Genomic DNA, 16,359 nt, shown 5'->3' with positions numbered 1-16,359 from the left:
GCTGAACCACACAGTGTCTGATGATACTGTTAAAAGTCACAGCCCCTTGTGTGTTGATGGTTTGTTACAAGTGTAGTGCAGGTGTAGTTAGTATATGGAGATGTAGTTTTTTCCCAGTTCAAATTTTGATGATTGCTGATTTAATCTAAAATATTTAATGAGAGATTGAATGAAAAATCCTTATCATCTGAATATCTTCCCTCCTCAGGTGGTGCTGTCTACGTCGTCGAGCACCCGGCAGAGGATGGCCTTCCTGAAGTCGTCAGGATCCTCAACGATGATGAAGATCTCCCCATCTACATCTCCTCTGGTGAGGAAGAGGTAAGTGAGGACGAGGTAAGTGTCGAGTATGATGACGAGGTTGAGGTAGATGTAGGTGAGCTCATTCCCCCGCTCTACTCTGACGACGATGAAGATCTCCCCATCTCCATCTCCTCTGGTGAGGACGAGCTAAGTGAGGACGAGGTAAGTGTCGAGGATGATGGAGAGGTTCAGGTAGGTGAAGGTGAGCTCATTCCCCCTCTCCACTCTGACGATGAGGATGAAGAGGACGCACAGGAAGAAGAGCTGAGCATTTTTGACTTCAGACGTTTCTGCCGTCCTGTCGTGATCCCACCTGGAGGTTTTTGGCCCGGATGGCGTCCTTTCGGTGTTCCTCCCCCAGAGCCTCCTGTGCAGCCAGTGGAGCGTTCCGCAGGTCTCCCCCCAGTCTCTCCCAGTTCTGGAGACTCTGCTCCCCCAGCCTCTGCCCTCAGCTCATCCACCCGAAGAAGCAGGGAGGACAGCGACACACCACAGGTAAGGCACGAAGAGGACGAAGGGAAGGTAGAAGAAGAGGATGACGAGGACACTCTTGACTACACTCATTTCTTCCCTCGCGTCCAGTGGACCCCGCCTGCTCCCTCGGCCTCCACCCCCACCTCAACCACCAAGAGAAGCAGGGAGGACAGTGACACACCTGAGGTAAGTGTGAAGAGGCAGAGGACGACTGCTGAGGACAGCGACTAAGACCCAGGACCCTCCACTGCAGGCCTCAGCTCCCCCACCTCAGAAGACACTGCCTGACTCTCTTTGAGTCCCTGAGTTAGCCGGACAGCGACTTCGATGACGAAGACTGACGGCACTAATGGGACCCCTTTGTGTCTGGCAGGACTGAAAAACCCCAGGCAGCCTTCGCATCTGGCGAGGTCAACAAAGCCCTCGGTAGCGTCTTGCACCAGGGCTTTTTATTTACATTTTACTTTTTCATTTTAATCGAGGTTGTATTTACAAGTGTTTTGGAAACCTCTGCGTCTGGCGAGGTCAACACAGCTCTCGGTAGCGTCTTGCACCAGGGCTTTTTATTTACATTTTACTTTTTCATTTTAATCGAGGTTGCATGTACAAGTGTTTTGGACACCTCTGCATCTGGTGAGGTCAACACAGCTCTCGGTAGCGTCTTGCACCAGGGCTTTTTATTTACATTTTACTTTTTCATACAGCTGATGATGCTGGATGCATGCGCCAGCGATTTGGAAACCTCTGCATCTGGCGAGGCTGACAAAGTCCTCGGTAGCGTCTTGCACCAGGACTTTTTATTTATATTTTACTTCTTCATTTTAATCGAGGATGCATTTACAAGTGTTTTGGAAACCTCTGCGTCTGGCGAGGTCAACACAGCCCTCAGTAGCGTCTTGCACCAGGGCTTTTTATTTACATTTTTACTTTTTCATTTTAATCGAGGATGGATTCACAAGTGATTTGGAAGCCTCTGCATCTGGCGAGGCTGACAAAGCCCTCGGTATCATGAGGTTGTCTGCTGGATGCTCTGTTGTTGGATGCGACTCTCCTCCAAGCGCATGATCCCATCGTGACATAGAGAGCACCAAAGTGGTCGGTTAGCTGCAGCAAACTCTAGGTCGTTGGGTGTGATGTTGCACCTCTTTAATGTCCCCTTCAGCTGGTCTTTAAACCGCTGATTTTGTCCTCGGGGCTTTCTGCTGGCTGACGGGAGCTGTCCATGAAGCACCTGACAGGGCAAACGGCATCCAGGCATCCGGATGACATGGCCGACCCTCCAGAGTTGCTTCTGTGCCAAAATCGCCTTGATGCTTATGGACTTGAGGCGATGTAAAATGTCCGTATGAGGAACACGGTCCTGCCAGGTGATGCCAAGGATGCGTTGGAGGCATCTGATGTTAAATGCATCAAGGTGTCTGATGTGACGGCGGTAGGTTGTCCAGGCTTCTGCTCCATAAAGCAGTGTCGACACACACACTGCAGCTTTCGTTCATGTCCTAAGGTGGTTGTTGTCAAACACACGAGAGCGCAGTCTACCAAAGGCAGAGGACGTCAGGTTGATGCAGGCCTGGATATCATCATCAATCTGGCATGTGGATGTCAGCATGCTGCCGAGGTAGCAAAACTGGTTAACCACCTTGAGGGGTACACTGTTGATGGTGAACACTGGAGAGGTAGGGGATGGAGACCTCTCCTGAAAGAGGACTTCTGTTTTTTGTGTATTGATAACAAGACCTAGTGAGTGGAAGACAGATGACATAACGTCCAGTGCATGCTGCATAGCAGCTGGGCTGTAGGGCAGCAGCGCTGGCACAATCATCTGCATACTGCAACTCCGACTCCAAACACAAACAAACACACGCATACACACACACACACACGCACACACACACATACACACACACACACACACACACACACAGACACACACACATACACAGACATAACCGACACAGAGCATGCTAGTTTTTTCTCATTTTAATCGACGATGCATTTACCAGGGATTTGGAATCCTCTGCATCTGGCAAGGCTAACAAAGCCCTCGGTAGCATTTTGCACTAGGGCTTTTTATTTACATTTTACATTTTCATATGCACGCACCAATGGTAAGGTAACAGTTGATACGTAATATACAGTTATGTATTTTTCTTCATAACGTATAGGTGACCATACCATTCAAAGGTAAGTCAGTACTAAGCGACAAGTCTCCTACAAGTATTTATCTCTATTTATCTTTATGACCAGTATAATAATATCAGATTGTTTATTTTGCTCACTTTGTTGCACTGTCATGTGTTTTCAGGTGTAGGTAGCTGGTAATAATTACTAACATACAGAAAAGTCTCCAAGTCTCTTTTGCTCAGGTATTGTCAGGTGTAACAGACCCCACCACACAGGAAGCAGTGACGTGGAAGACCAAGACAGGACCAGATGAGAAGGACAGATGACGATAGGACCTGATGGAGATTGATGGGCGGCTTTGATTCACTGGGCTCAGTAAGTAATCCCCTCACTACGACTACAAAGTACCGGTATTGACATAAAGTGTTGCTCAGATAAAGTTAACTTTACATATGTGAATTATTTTTATGATAGGAGGAGCCTTCTTGAACATTATTCATTGTTTATAATATCATTCCATGTATAGCTGAGTTCAAAAGTCTTCATTACTGTTTGTGTTTCACAGGACAGGACTCCTGGGGCAGCTGAGAGTGGACGCCAACCATCCTAGAAAGCTCCAACACCACAGCAGACCACTGAACCACTCTCAGCACCTCAGTGAGTCCAGGACGCCCCTGACCCCCCACCCCACCCATGACACCACCCTTTTCACCCACCAAACAAGACAGTGAGGAGCACCCTGTCCCGACCAGCTCAGAGGATGCTGTTAGTGTCTTCTGTGCTTCTTGTGACACTCCTCACACACACACACACACACACACACACACACACACACACACACACACACAGGAGGTTAGGTTAATTGGTGACTTTTAATTGTTTGTAGGTGTGAATGTGTCTCTAAACTCACAAAAAAAGAAAAAAAAAGTTGGATGTAGTTAATTTAGTAATGTCAACTATTACCACCCAATTGAGTTGTGTTAGATAGAATTAATAATGCTATGAAGATGGCAGTAACTGATTCATGTGCAACCAACGTGACTTTAATAGCAATTTGAACATTATATGGTCAAATGATATTTACTCAATGTCAGTTTCCAGCTAACTTAATTGACAAACATAACTAAAACAAAATGTAGTTTGTTTTGACAAACATATGTTAATTAATGCCAACATTAAGATATTTCATTATACTGACTTAACTCTGTTAGACAGCCATTACTCATCTGTATTTATTAGGTCCAACTAAACTAGTTTTCTTTGTTAAAATGGTCATAACTTTAAGCAGACTTACTAAACCTGGTTTTGTCAACAATTTTTACACAAAGTGGTTAAATAAATTCAAATCACACTACTGTAGTTCTGTGACAAAGTCCATTTATTACAGATGAAACACAATATAGGATCATAGATAACCATTATTTTAAACCAAAGTTTCAATAGGAGATAATGACTGATGTAGGCTTTAACTACTGATGGTATTTTCTGTTGGCAACCGTTGATATGAAAAGGCTCCGAAAAAAAGTTCAATTAGCTAGGAAATAATTTCATGGCATTTCACACCCTAAACTTCAATATATAATAATAAATCCCCAATTCGTCCTAAACAGCTGAATTTTTGTTTATACATAATTTTTTTGTTTAAATTAAAGTTTGTTACACTGCAACCTCAGAGGTTGGTCGCTTTATATTTACTCTATATATAATATATATAATTTATATGTTATATCAGGATTGTATTCTCAGTAGTATTGTAAATTTGTGACCTCCCTCTCTCTGCCTTCTGCTTCAGAGGCTGGTTTGGCTTCCTGGCCTTGGAGCTGATGGGCAGGGTTGGAGAGGTTGTCATGCCATATCCTGTGCTACTTTTTTCATTTCCGAACAAAAATTCCTAACCTCCTTTGAGAAATCTCAAATATCCAATATATTCAACTCAAGTAGAATTAATTTTTAAAATGCCACTTGTGGCTTAAATTGATTTTTAAAATTCTGACACATGAATTTTTGAAACTGACTTTGTGAACACTGAAAAAAAAAAACAACTAAAATTCAGCTTTTTTAAACTGCAAATTACAAAATTTCATATTTTGATTTAAAAAAATGTCTTCAGAACAAAAAAATTTGGTTGCATAGTTTACAAAATAAAATATTTAAATGAACTATTTCTATAAATTTAGTTTTAGTTTTGATTATTCCATAATAAATGGCTGTTAAACTTATACCACTTTTGTCTCTGTGTTGCTTCCATAATGCAATGTTGTTTCAGTGTCTTTTGAGTGTAAAGAAAACATTTTTAGAGTCTCCAGTTAATAACATGATGAGCAGTTGCACAGCCAGCAGATGGCAGCATCGCACATCCTAACACATTCATGGCACCATCATACAAAAAAATGTTTGGCCTGGTTCTGAGGTTCATGTTTTATCAGTGCCGGTTTCAAAGGCAAACCAAACCTCTGCCCGTTTGTCACCATGAGGTTTCATGTGTTAGTGAGACCGAGTAAATAAGTCAGCTTTCACTTCCATCGCCCCGATGTGTTTGGACCAGGCCAGACAGCACAGGTCACTTTTTATATAAGGGAAGCCATATGAGCACATCTGGAAGTGATTATCTGCTCAATCATAACAAAACAACCCACAGCATTTTTTTGTGAGGAGAGGGATGGAAAGAAATTCGCTCACTAGCTCGGTGTTCTCCTGACTCCGGAGTTAGGAGGTGATGAAAGTCACAGAGTCAACAAAAGGCCAGTGATGCTTCCCAGTTACACTGCAGCAGGACTCCTCAGAACTCACCTGTGAGACAAATCTGGGTTAGATAGACATTTTTCCTTTAAAACAAAAAAGAAAATGAAGTTATTTCACTGTTTGATAAAATACAGCACTGATCCCTGATTGGCCCTTTGCCTGGGAGTGTTTTTTATACTGTCTGTCATCTTCATCCAGCCTTATTTACTGTGTGGAGCCTGTGGATTTAACAACTCTTCAATAAGACACCTCCGAGGCACGTTGATGCATGTGAGGCTCAAAGGGCGTGGAGGAGTCGAGTGTCTAGACTGTGTTGACTTGTGGAGTTACAGCAGATGTGTATCAGCATCATCATTAAATAAATAAAACCTTCCACTCTTCAGAAATCCATCACTGTTTGGTAATATTAAACCAACACTGACTTTTGGATTTGCAAGGGACGCAAGTTAATTTACATTATGTCAACACAATGCTAACTTCTGGATTCACACGGAATGTAGCCTGGCTTCAAATTTAGCTGCACACAAACAGAGATATGATGTGTATTTGTATTATGCTATTATTTCAGAGGAACACTTACTGAATGAATATGCGCTTATCTGCTTTCCTGATGAGATTTAGATGAGAAAATAAATATTGCTCATGTTTGTATTCTAAAGATGAAGCTAACACCAGCATTTAGCTTAACTTAATACACAGACTGAAAACAGGGGCGAACAGATAACCGGGCTCTGTCCAAAGGTAACAAAATCCACCTACCAGCACTCTAAAGCTTACTGATTAATACGTACAAAATCCAAAGTGTAAAAATGACTGAATGAAATTTTCAGTTATGCTATCTCTATGCTGAAATAATGCGTCAGCTTTACAAGTTATTTCTGGACACAAACAAGATATAATGTGTCAATTAATGACTTTTGTAGATGCTGGTAGGTGGATTTTGTTAAGTTTAGACAGAGCCAGGTTTGCTGACTTCAGTCTTTGTGCTAAGGAAACTGACTCCTGGCTGTAGCTTCATATTACAGACATCAGAGTGCTATCAATCTCATCACCTCTATGTCAAAATGTGGTACTATTCCTTTAACCATGAATCACATCTCTTTTTTTTCCAATAATTTCATTGATAAAAACTGATCAAATTTAGACTCTGGCATCACTCTAATTTTTTCCTATACATTTTGGTCCTTCTGAAATTTAAAATTAAGCGACCTGTCATTGGTTCAGTTGTTTCAATGTGAAACTGTATGTAACCATCATAAAATTGAAATGAACTTGGTGTAAGCTATTGTAACACATTATGAGTCAGCTGGACTCATTTGTTTCCAGTGAGGTATCTGCTTACATAGTGCTGCTCTAGAAACAATATGTAGTGTTTAAAAAATGATAAGTTGACAGTAATAAATTTATTGCAGTTCATTACAAATCCATTAGTGGGCGATATTGTACAGCCTGACGAAGGCTGCCCTCCAGAGCGCAGGTCTATTTCTATTTCTACATTAACATGCAGTGGTTACCACTTTGTATTAAAATCCTCTTTTATTAACAATTGTTTGATGATATGGATCAATTATAAAGCCTCAGCATTAAAAATTCAAATATAACAGTGAAGACGAATTAAACCTGCAGAATTTCTCTGTGTGTTAGAATCAAATGAACTGGATCAGCTATGAGGAGGTCTCACTCTGATCCAAACTGACAAACAGCTGCTGAGCCTGACTGAAGATCAGTTGCATGGGCAGACCTTCTGGTGCCTACGTACGTAGCCTACGCTATTGTGAGCATTTACTTGTGCAGTGGTGTGTCTGTGTTGTTCTGCAGTGACACCTCAAAAACACTAGTTAGTGGTGGAGTGTCTGTGAAGTGCTGGAAAGTTCAGTTGATTCTAAACACACATTAAACATGGCTTAATAGAGAAAATGTCAAACACAAGTACACAAATTAACTTCACTATAGCATTCACATACAAAGCACTTGTCTTATGCTGGACACATTTTCCCCTCAAATACAACATGATAATGTTTTTAGCACAAGTCTATGGCATTTTACATTGAATAAACTTTTCCTCTGCTTATATGAAGCCAGGAGCAACAGCAATATTTAACAAAGGTAACGTTACAAAATTCGGCTCTATCACAACTCACAAGGTTCACTGACAAAACAACTGTCTTATACAAAACACATTTTCCCCACAAATACAACATGCTAATATCATTAGCACAATCCTATGGCATTTTACATTGTATAGATTAGCCTGGCGTTGAGGGGAGATTTCCTCTGCTCATATGAAGCCAGGATAAATCCCGAAGTATAAATCCCTGAAGGATAAATCACACACAAAACTTAAAATGCTATTTTGTGGAGGCTTTACTGTATTCACAATTTATTGTTTCTTATCTGTGAAATCAAAGTTAACAAAAGCTTCGTCTCCACTGAGGGAAATGGTTTCAGCTTATGGACAGGAGGTCTGCGTTGCCGCAACATGTAGTCACATTTCTGGGGAGGTGCACGTCAGACGTCATCGACGCAGAGCCTACGCCGCAGATACAGTGGCGATTCAATGCAGAAGTATTAATTCCGCTTTAGACTGCTGCTAGCTAGTTTGCTAGCCCATCTGTCATCACTGCACCACTAGGACCAGATAGGGTTCCCACCTTGGATTTGTGAAAAAAAAGGGACACTCGACCAAATGTTTGAGGCGGAGGGTTCGGCCATTATTACCAGTTCAGACTGACCAATGAACATGAAATTCAGACATAAGAGACCAGATTTGCCATCATTTCATGTCCTCCTATGTGCCTGTATTTTATATTAATTTTTATATCAATGAAAAAAAACAAATCTGTGTTACTAAATTCTTACATTTTTACATGTATCTCACCATAGCAAGTTGGAAGTTGACATATTCTGCCATATTTGAAGAGGGGAGACTCTCTGGAATCTGGCAATATAAGAACCATGATGGTGGGACATTATGTCACTTCACAGCTGTCCAAAACATGTGGTTTGTGCCAGGCGGAAAATGATTGCCAGTATTTTTTCACGTGTCCCCCTCAATGTATATGGTGACTACGGCCCTGTCATGTATGCATAATTAGGCTGCAGTTGTTTGGGTGCGCAAAGGTGATGCGGCTGGTCTTGTCATACAAAGTTTGATGCAGTGTCAACTGGACAATATGGAGATGTTTGCATCTTGAAAGCTGGACTACAAATGTGGATAGACAGGGAGAAACACATGCAAGCCTAAGACGTGGTAAGATACGATATTCCTCACTATATGAAGTGACTGATAACAAGATCTGTATAATGGGTTGTAAAGAAATTCGTCAGGTTTTTATTTTGTTGACATTTGATCTGTATTTATAGTGTGATGGGATGACAGCACAATGATGTGTGTGGTATCATTGGAAAGCTTTCATGTGATATGCGTGGCATTTCTGTGCGAGCCTGCATTCGCGAGTATATTCGGAAAGCTACGATTCCGCTGTTTCACTTGGTATGCGTGGCTTCTCGCTATGACGCACGGTCGCGGAGAAAAACCATAGAGAAGAACAGGTGTGAATTTGGATGCGCTATGCGTCGTTCTGGATGGACTCCTTGGCCTGCTGCTGCTGCATTTTCCCCAAAAAACGGGACAAATTGTGTCCCGGGAGAGAGATTTTTTTTTCCCGGGACAGCTGATGAAAAAAGAGAACAATTCTGGGAAAAACGGGACGGGTGGCAACGCTAGGACCAGACCTCTAACCTTGGAATTCACAGAGGCTAAATTTGAGTTGCTACCAGCTTGTCTATCGGGCAGCTGGCGGCACGGTGGCAGCACGTGAGGACACCAAACACCACTCATCGGCACACACCATCCACAGTATGATGACAGCTGGTTCAAAATCACTAAAGTTTCCCTTTAATGGCTCAAATTCAGGGGTGGAATTTTGATTCCAAAGGTGAATGGGACACAGTGCAGGCACATATCCTCAAAAGAGCTTCAGTTTTTCAGATAGCTCTACTTGAGGCTGAACAAAAACAACCATGTGTATTTTACAACCTTGCAAATAAAATAAAACTATAGTTGCTCAGACCCAACATACCTCATTAACCCACTACTTTCACTTTGCAGTACAACCCTTGGGTCTAGTGCTCTGGTGTCAGCGGGGTCAGAAGAAGGGGCCCGGAGGTTTTGGTGGGGCATTACGAGCACCTGTGAGAGGAAAAAGGGCATATACACCAAGTTATGACCTTACAATTCTGATCTGTGTCTTTGTATTAGCAAAAAAAAAAAAAGAAAAAAAAAGATTGAGACAAAATTCAAAACCTAAATGTGACCCAAAGCAATTCTGGAATTATTAGATTAAACATGTATCAGTCATATCTCATGAGCCAATGGTGAGAAAAAGTCTGGCAATTAAAAAGGCGTTGCCAGCACATTTCTCATCAGCCACTTTATTAAGTACACCTGTTCAACTGCTTGTTAAGTCTTAAAAAGAGAAAATACCCAGTGAGCGACAGTTCTTTCGGTGAAAATGCCTTGTTGATGCCAGAAGTCAGTGGAGACCACACTGGGTGCCACTCCTGTCAGCTAAGAACAGGAAACTGGGGCAACAATTCGCACAGACTCACCAAAACTGGTGGAAATTGGAAAAATGTTGCCTGGTCTGATAAGTCTGGATTTCTCCTGTGACATTCAGATGGTTGGTTCAGAATTTGGTGTAAACAATCAGAAAAGCATGGATCCATCCTGCCTTGTATCAACGGTTCAGGCAAACAGATGAACACAAGATACAGTCCACAAAGGTGTTAGAGAGGAGCATCGAAATGAATGTCCTGTTTCTAAAGAGGGATGAGAGGAGCTAGAGTTCCTCAGTGTTTTTTGGCAAGAGTGGTGTCCAAGAGGGAAGAGGGCGCCCAGCAAGGCCAGCACCTGACCTGCTGCGTGCCACAGTAGTAGGCTGGCAGCCAGTTATCTGGCCTGACATCTGGCAGCCAGCTATCATCATGTGGAGGAGGAACTTGTGAAAAAATAGTCCATCTTTTTGGGTCATCTTGCAATCCCTAAAACTTATTTTTTTTTTTTTCTTCTGAAGGCCACTTTCCTCCCATTTACTATTAAAGGACTTTTGTCAAAGGTTAAATAATGGTCAAATAAATAACCTATACAGCCGATAAATGTTTTTTGTCATCAAAATAATTGCAGCTATGACAGATTACATTTTCAAAATAATCCTTATTTACACGGGGGAGGAGTGTTTCTGGAGATTTTTCAAGAAGAAAAGAGTTACTTTGATCTTAGGTGTGGGCACTTTAAAGACTGTCCCTAACTTCCTCTTTCTCCCGGTCGGTTTCAAGGCTGCCCCCCGGCAAACGTCAAAGTTGTGCCTGAACAAACTTTAAAAACTCGCCACGCGCATGAAACATATCTCTTTAATGGCAGAAAATTTAAACATTTCACTATGAACAAGACAATAATGAAAAATGCAGGTTTTATACATGTTGTAGGGGTTATATTTGTAGAATTCATACTTAATTTAAAACAAAAATAAAACGTCAGAAACGTATTGAAATGTCTCCTCAGCGTTTTCCCAGCCGACTAACCCGTTAGCTGTACAGTGATCTTTATCATCAGTGAAAAACTTCACATCCTGCATTGTGGCTTTAAGAATGGGGCTTCCTTGAAACCGTCAAGTTCCATGTTAGCATGGTCAAATTGATGAACTTCTTCAACGTAAAAACGTAAAGAAATAACTATTTTTAGACACTTTTAACCTTTTGCATTTTAGAGCCGTTTGCTCCGATATGGTTTGTTTTATCCGTTTTCCCGTTGTTTAGAGAGTTTCTGTATTTTTACTCTCAGTATGCGCGTTTGCAGACAGGGAGTGGCAAAATATAAATAATTGTTTCTTTTGCCATAACTCCTCGGAACTAGGTTTTACACAGCGGTAACGTCATTGTCTTTAAGTGACGGAGGATCTAATGGACCATTCGCCGTCGATAATCACGCAAGTAACCAGAGACGAGGAGGAAAATGCGACTTGTCGTGAGGACGGTGAGTTTGGGAAAAGTTTGCTCAACTTTTCAGCTGCGCATGACAATGTCAGAGAGGCACGAGGCAGCGGTGTTTTTAGGGTGCCACGGTGTCACTAATGCCGACTGTGACTCAGTGAATGAGCTTTGATACTGTCCTCTCCCCCTGAAGAGACCTCTGTGACTTGGGCTGACATAGTAGGCTAGTAAATACTTTGAGGAAGCTTTGAGCAAGTTTGAAACCGGTTGTCCTCCGGGTAGGCCAAAGCCACGAGCAGCCGCGTGGGAGCTTTATAAGTACAGAGAGGACAGGAATTTGGGTTTGTATGAGTCTGTGGAGTTTTAAATCCTCCGGTTTACTGGTGTTGCGCAGAGTTTTTAGACAGTGAGTAAAAGAGGAGACATAATGGGTCCGGTCAGAGGGGGCGGGGTCACACTGACAGTTCACTGTTATTGTTTTGGACTCTGATGTGGAGCTGCTTCAGTTATATCCTCAAGTTATCACCAAAAGGTATTGTCAACATATTTACACAAAATGATGCTAAAATGGACATTATATGGGCTAGCCTTAACCACGTGTTTTATCACTATGGGGACTGGAAAGCATGGCCGTAACTCCAGGGCCGTGCAGAGACCTTAAGGGGGCCACATGAAACAATAATTTAAAACGCCAAGCATGAGCATAATTTACCTGTTGAGTTATAGCAACCCATAGTCAAACAGAGTATAACATGGAACCTTACGACAAATGTTAAATGAAATCAGAGGGGAATTATGATAAATATGAGAAAATTATGAATAAGGTCATTTAAACTGACTTTTCATTTGAATTTTCCAAAGTTGTACTTTAAAATCACATGAAATGTGACACAGATGTAGTCACGAACAGGAATCCTTTTAAAATTTCATGTAACGTATTCAGATTTTTTTGTATAAAATGACATTTATAATATGAGGAAATTATGAGTGTGCTGTAATGTAATTTGAGGTAACTTTACCTTAATAAGGGCAGCATGGTGGTGCAGTGGTTAGCATTGTCACCTTACAGCAAGAGGGTCCCCGGTTCAAATCCTTCTGTGCAGAGTTTGCATGTACTCCCAACGACAGTGTGGGTCTCCTCCAGGAACTTCGGCTTCCTCCCACAGTCCTAAGACATGCATTTTAAGTGAATTGGTGACTCTTAATTGTCCGCAGGTGTGAATGTGAGCACGAATGGTTGTCTGTCTCTATATGTCAGCCCTGGCAACCTGTCCAGGGTGTCCAGTCACCCAATGTCAGCTGGGATAGGCTCCAGCCCCCCTGTGACCCCCAACAGGATAAGCAGCTATAAAAAATGGATTTACCTTTATAGTTCTCGAGAACCGCACAGTAAAACCATATGAGCTTTTGTATTGTTATAGTCAGGGTCATCCTTTCAGCTGACCCACAAAGGAAAGGTTTTTATGACAGTACAACAACTTCAGTTTCATATAATGTGCAATAGGCCTATAATGTTGTTTTATTTGGTATATTTTAGAAGTTATTGCCGAAATACAAATCTTTCTTCATGTTTTTCTGGCCACTCCAATCATCCATTCCATGATATACAACCATCAAAATCCAAGCAGTGGCCGGCTTCACTGGGGGTTCTCAAACAACAACTCCCTTGACGGCGGTGAGAACCAGCAGTCAGGACCACTATTAAACTTATGTTGCATAACTGGTGCACTATTTGAAGGTCAAGCAAATACTAAAAATATAACGTGATAATCAATCACAAAGATGAAACTCACAATCTTAACGTCATCGCTGAGTTTCCATCCGTGGCGTCCTGTGTTTCAGCAGAGGGCACGTCAGCAAGTGAAAGCTCATCATGTGATATAAACCGATTGACAGCAGCCAGGTCATTTTATTTATAGCAGAATTATTATTAGTTGTTAAATGTTACACTTGATAAGGGCAGGTGCAGGCAGGCCTTCACACACACAAAAAATGCCTTGACAAAAGGGCACTTTGGACATCAGGGGGCAAAGGGGCAAGTGCTCGAGCACCCTCAGCCTTCCCCTCTGCACGTGCCTGCATAACTCAGTAGTGTGCCTGTAGTGGCTCTCCATCCTTATCAGTGTTTTATCAGTAGGTCTGAGCTAATAGGTGTTAGGATTGTCACGATACTAAAATTTCAAACTCGATATCGATACCCAGGAAAATGTTCAATACTCGATACCATTTTCGATACAGCAGCAAAAAATTAAGAGGCATGTCATTTTTTAAATAAAGATCAGAACAGTAACATCAATGATAACAACAAAAAAATCCACCCAAAATAAATAACAACCAGAAACAAGATCTGTCCATACATATGTATTTATCTACAGCCCTGTTTATTTTCTGTGCTTCTGGTGAATTGGCACCATATTTTCTTTGCTGATCAAATAGAGTTGGTAGGCTCAGGATGCTCCTGTTTCTACCTCACTATGTGATCAGAGAACCAGGGGTGACAGGAGAAACCAAACGTTTTTTCAGCTTCAGTCTGACTTTACAGTTAACATAACTTTTCAGACACACATAATTGTGTTGTCCTGTTATACTAACATTGTCTATTAATGTTACAGACGGGCATGACTGATAAAGTTGTCTGCTTAGCTCCCACATTAACGTTAGAAGTTATATTTTAGTTTGATGCTGGCGACACCAGCTGCTCAGCTGCTAGTGAGGGGAGGGGCTGTACGTGCCGTCTGCAGCGTGCTGTGTTCACTTCACTAAATATTTCTAAAGAGCGCTTTTTCCTTTATCATTTTTGACCAAAACTGGCTGCTCTGATCCTCCTGCAGCCGCGCTGGTCATATTACAGCAACAGAAATGTGTGCATGCATGCACAGCGACGACAACAAGCCGGGTTGCAGCGAGGGCTCTGTGCCTGCCCGACACTGCCTGCACAGAGCTTGTCCGTCAGACCTGTCGTGCGCACCCGACAGGCACTGAGGTGGCGTGCACTGTTAGTATCGATACTTTTGTAAATTAGTATTGTATCCGGATATAGCGTTTGAGTATCAATACTTTTCAGAGTATCGATACTTTTGTAAATTAGTATTGTATCCGGATGCAGTGTTTGAGTATCGATACTTTTCAGAGTATTGATACTTTTGACAACCCTAATAGGTGTTTCCTGAATGCACTAGTTATTACTTTGTAAAAAATAATGTTGTTCCCACAGAAGGGAGGATTCAGGGTCAGGGCATTAATGAACCAAGCTTAAAACTAATGGTGGATCAAGCTTATAAACAATGAATGAATCTGAAATATGAAGTGTTCTCAGACAAGATTAATGAGCTCTAGCTGTATGCTGTTTAGTATCAAGAAAGACACACATTCATCTTATCCCCATAAAATGTTCCTAGTTCCTCTCCTTAGCTTCAGAAGAATAATGTTTGCCTGTTCTCAGTGGTTAGCCTACACTCCCAACCCAGTGAATGAAGTGACCAGTGGTTGGCTTCATGAGGTAGGATCCCTCATCAGGGAGAGTAATTAGTGTTAATATATATAACTATATATTAATACACTAAAGTACCCTTACAGTATAGATCTGCAAATTAGAGTCTGAAAACTAGGAATTTCATGAAGTATACAGGGTGATTGAAATATAACAAAAATCACCTGTGACACTGTAAGAATAGAAGTACAGATTTACAGGACATTTTGCACATAGTTAGGTGATGAGTCATGTTTTTGTCTAGAATCAGCAGTTACAATCAAGATGCCTTGACTAAGGCACTAAACAAACCTTGGTGGTCAACAGTGGCAGATATAGACTGTTCCCAGGTTGGCTGCAGTTTTTCTGAGAACTAATGCAGATTAAATGTCCTCTTATTGCAAGGTATTGCCTAGTATTTGTTACCGGTGTTTGCCTGTGTTTGATGTCTGTGCTTTGGCATCCTCCCACATTGAAAGACAAAGATAGGTTAAACATTAGGAATGCTCCCTAGTACTTCAACTGACCAAGGCCCTGGCATCTGAACAGTTGGCTGCTGGTTGCTCACTGCTGGCTTAAGTGCAGGGTGAAATAAGGGCAAAATTCCCAGCAGGGATCAACAGTGTGCATCTTCAGCGTATTCTGCTGAAAAGAAACCAAGCAGCGGCAAAGTAAGCTGCACCAGATTGATTCTGCGGCAAGTGTGGCCAAACTAAAAGTTAGGGATAGTTTTACTTTTAGCAGCAAATGCGGCCAGAGATTTCCTGCAGCCAATCAGTAAACAGAGTCATGTGACTCGTGACATATTGACCTAGGCTACAAAGAATTTCTTCTGTCTGAAACACATAAACATGCCTCCTGGCCGCAGAACACTGTAATTATTGCAGTGAGCTGCACTTTGCTGCTGCTGGATGTGTTTTTGGCATTAAACATAGCTTTAGGACTTAACATCTATATTTACCTCAACCTACCTTACCTTCCATAATTGATTATAAACTTGAGATGCTCAAAGGAATACTTAATCCACAAAGTGACCATTTGTAATCCATTAGTCACGCTGTGTTATCTTGAATTTGAGAAGCAAACTTTGGTTTTCTTGCATGCCTCCACGCAAAAAGGCAAACATTGAATTTTTGACTGACTGGGGAGCCTATTTAACAATAGCAAAACTATATCAATACATTCATTCAGAAACTCCGGTATAATTCCAGTCTCATTTATCCAGTTGTATGCTCAGTGCTTCCCAAACGCGTGCA

At 41.7% G+C, this 16,359-nt stretch overlaps 1 protein-coding gene across 2 annotated transcripts in view; it reads left to right on the top strand.

Annotated features, from left to right (window-relative positions):
• Window positions 1–11,303: 11,303 nt before the first annotated feature.
• The window catches only part of LOC125899205 (carboxy-terminal domain RNA polymerase II polypeptide A small phosphatase 1-like), a 28,850-nt gene continuing 23,794 nt past the window's right edge, over window positions 11,304–16,359 (top strand). Inside the window, exon 1 of one of the 2 annotated variants that reach the window (XM_049593304.1) lies at window positions 11,304–11,677. In XM_049593304.1, coding sequence (XP_049449261.1) covers window positions 11,605–11,677 — 73 coding nt within the window. In that variant the 5' untranslated portion in view covers window positions 11,304–11,604. Of the gene's footprint in view, window positions 11,678–12,038; window positions 12,167–16,359 lie in introns of those variants that run through there. The other variant, XM_049593305.1, reaches the window with a different exon arrangement.

Source organism: Epinephelus fuscoguttatus, linkage group LG13 (assembly GCF_011397635.1).
Source record: "Epinephelus fuscoguttatus linkage group LG13, E.fuscoguttatus.final_Chr_v1".
Classification (NCBI taxonomy): Eukaryota; Metazoa; Chordata; class Actinopteri; order Perciformes; family Serranidae; genus Epinephelus; species Epinephelus fuscoguttatus.
Note: the sequence above shows the minus strand (reverse complement) of the source record. Positions and strands in the feature narration are given on the sequence as shown.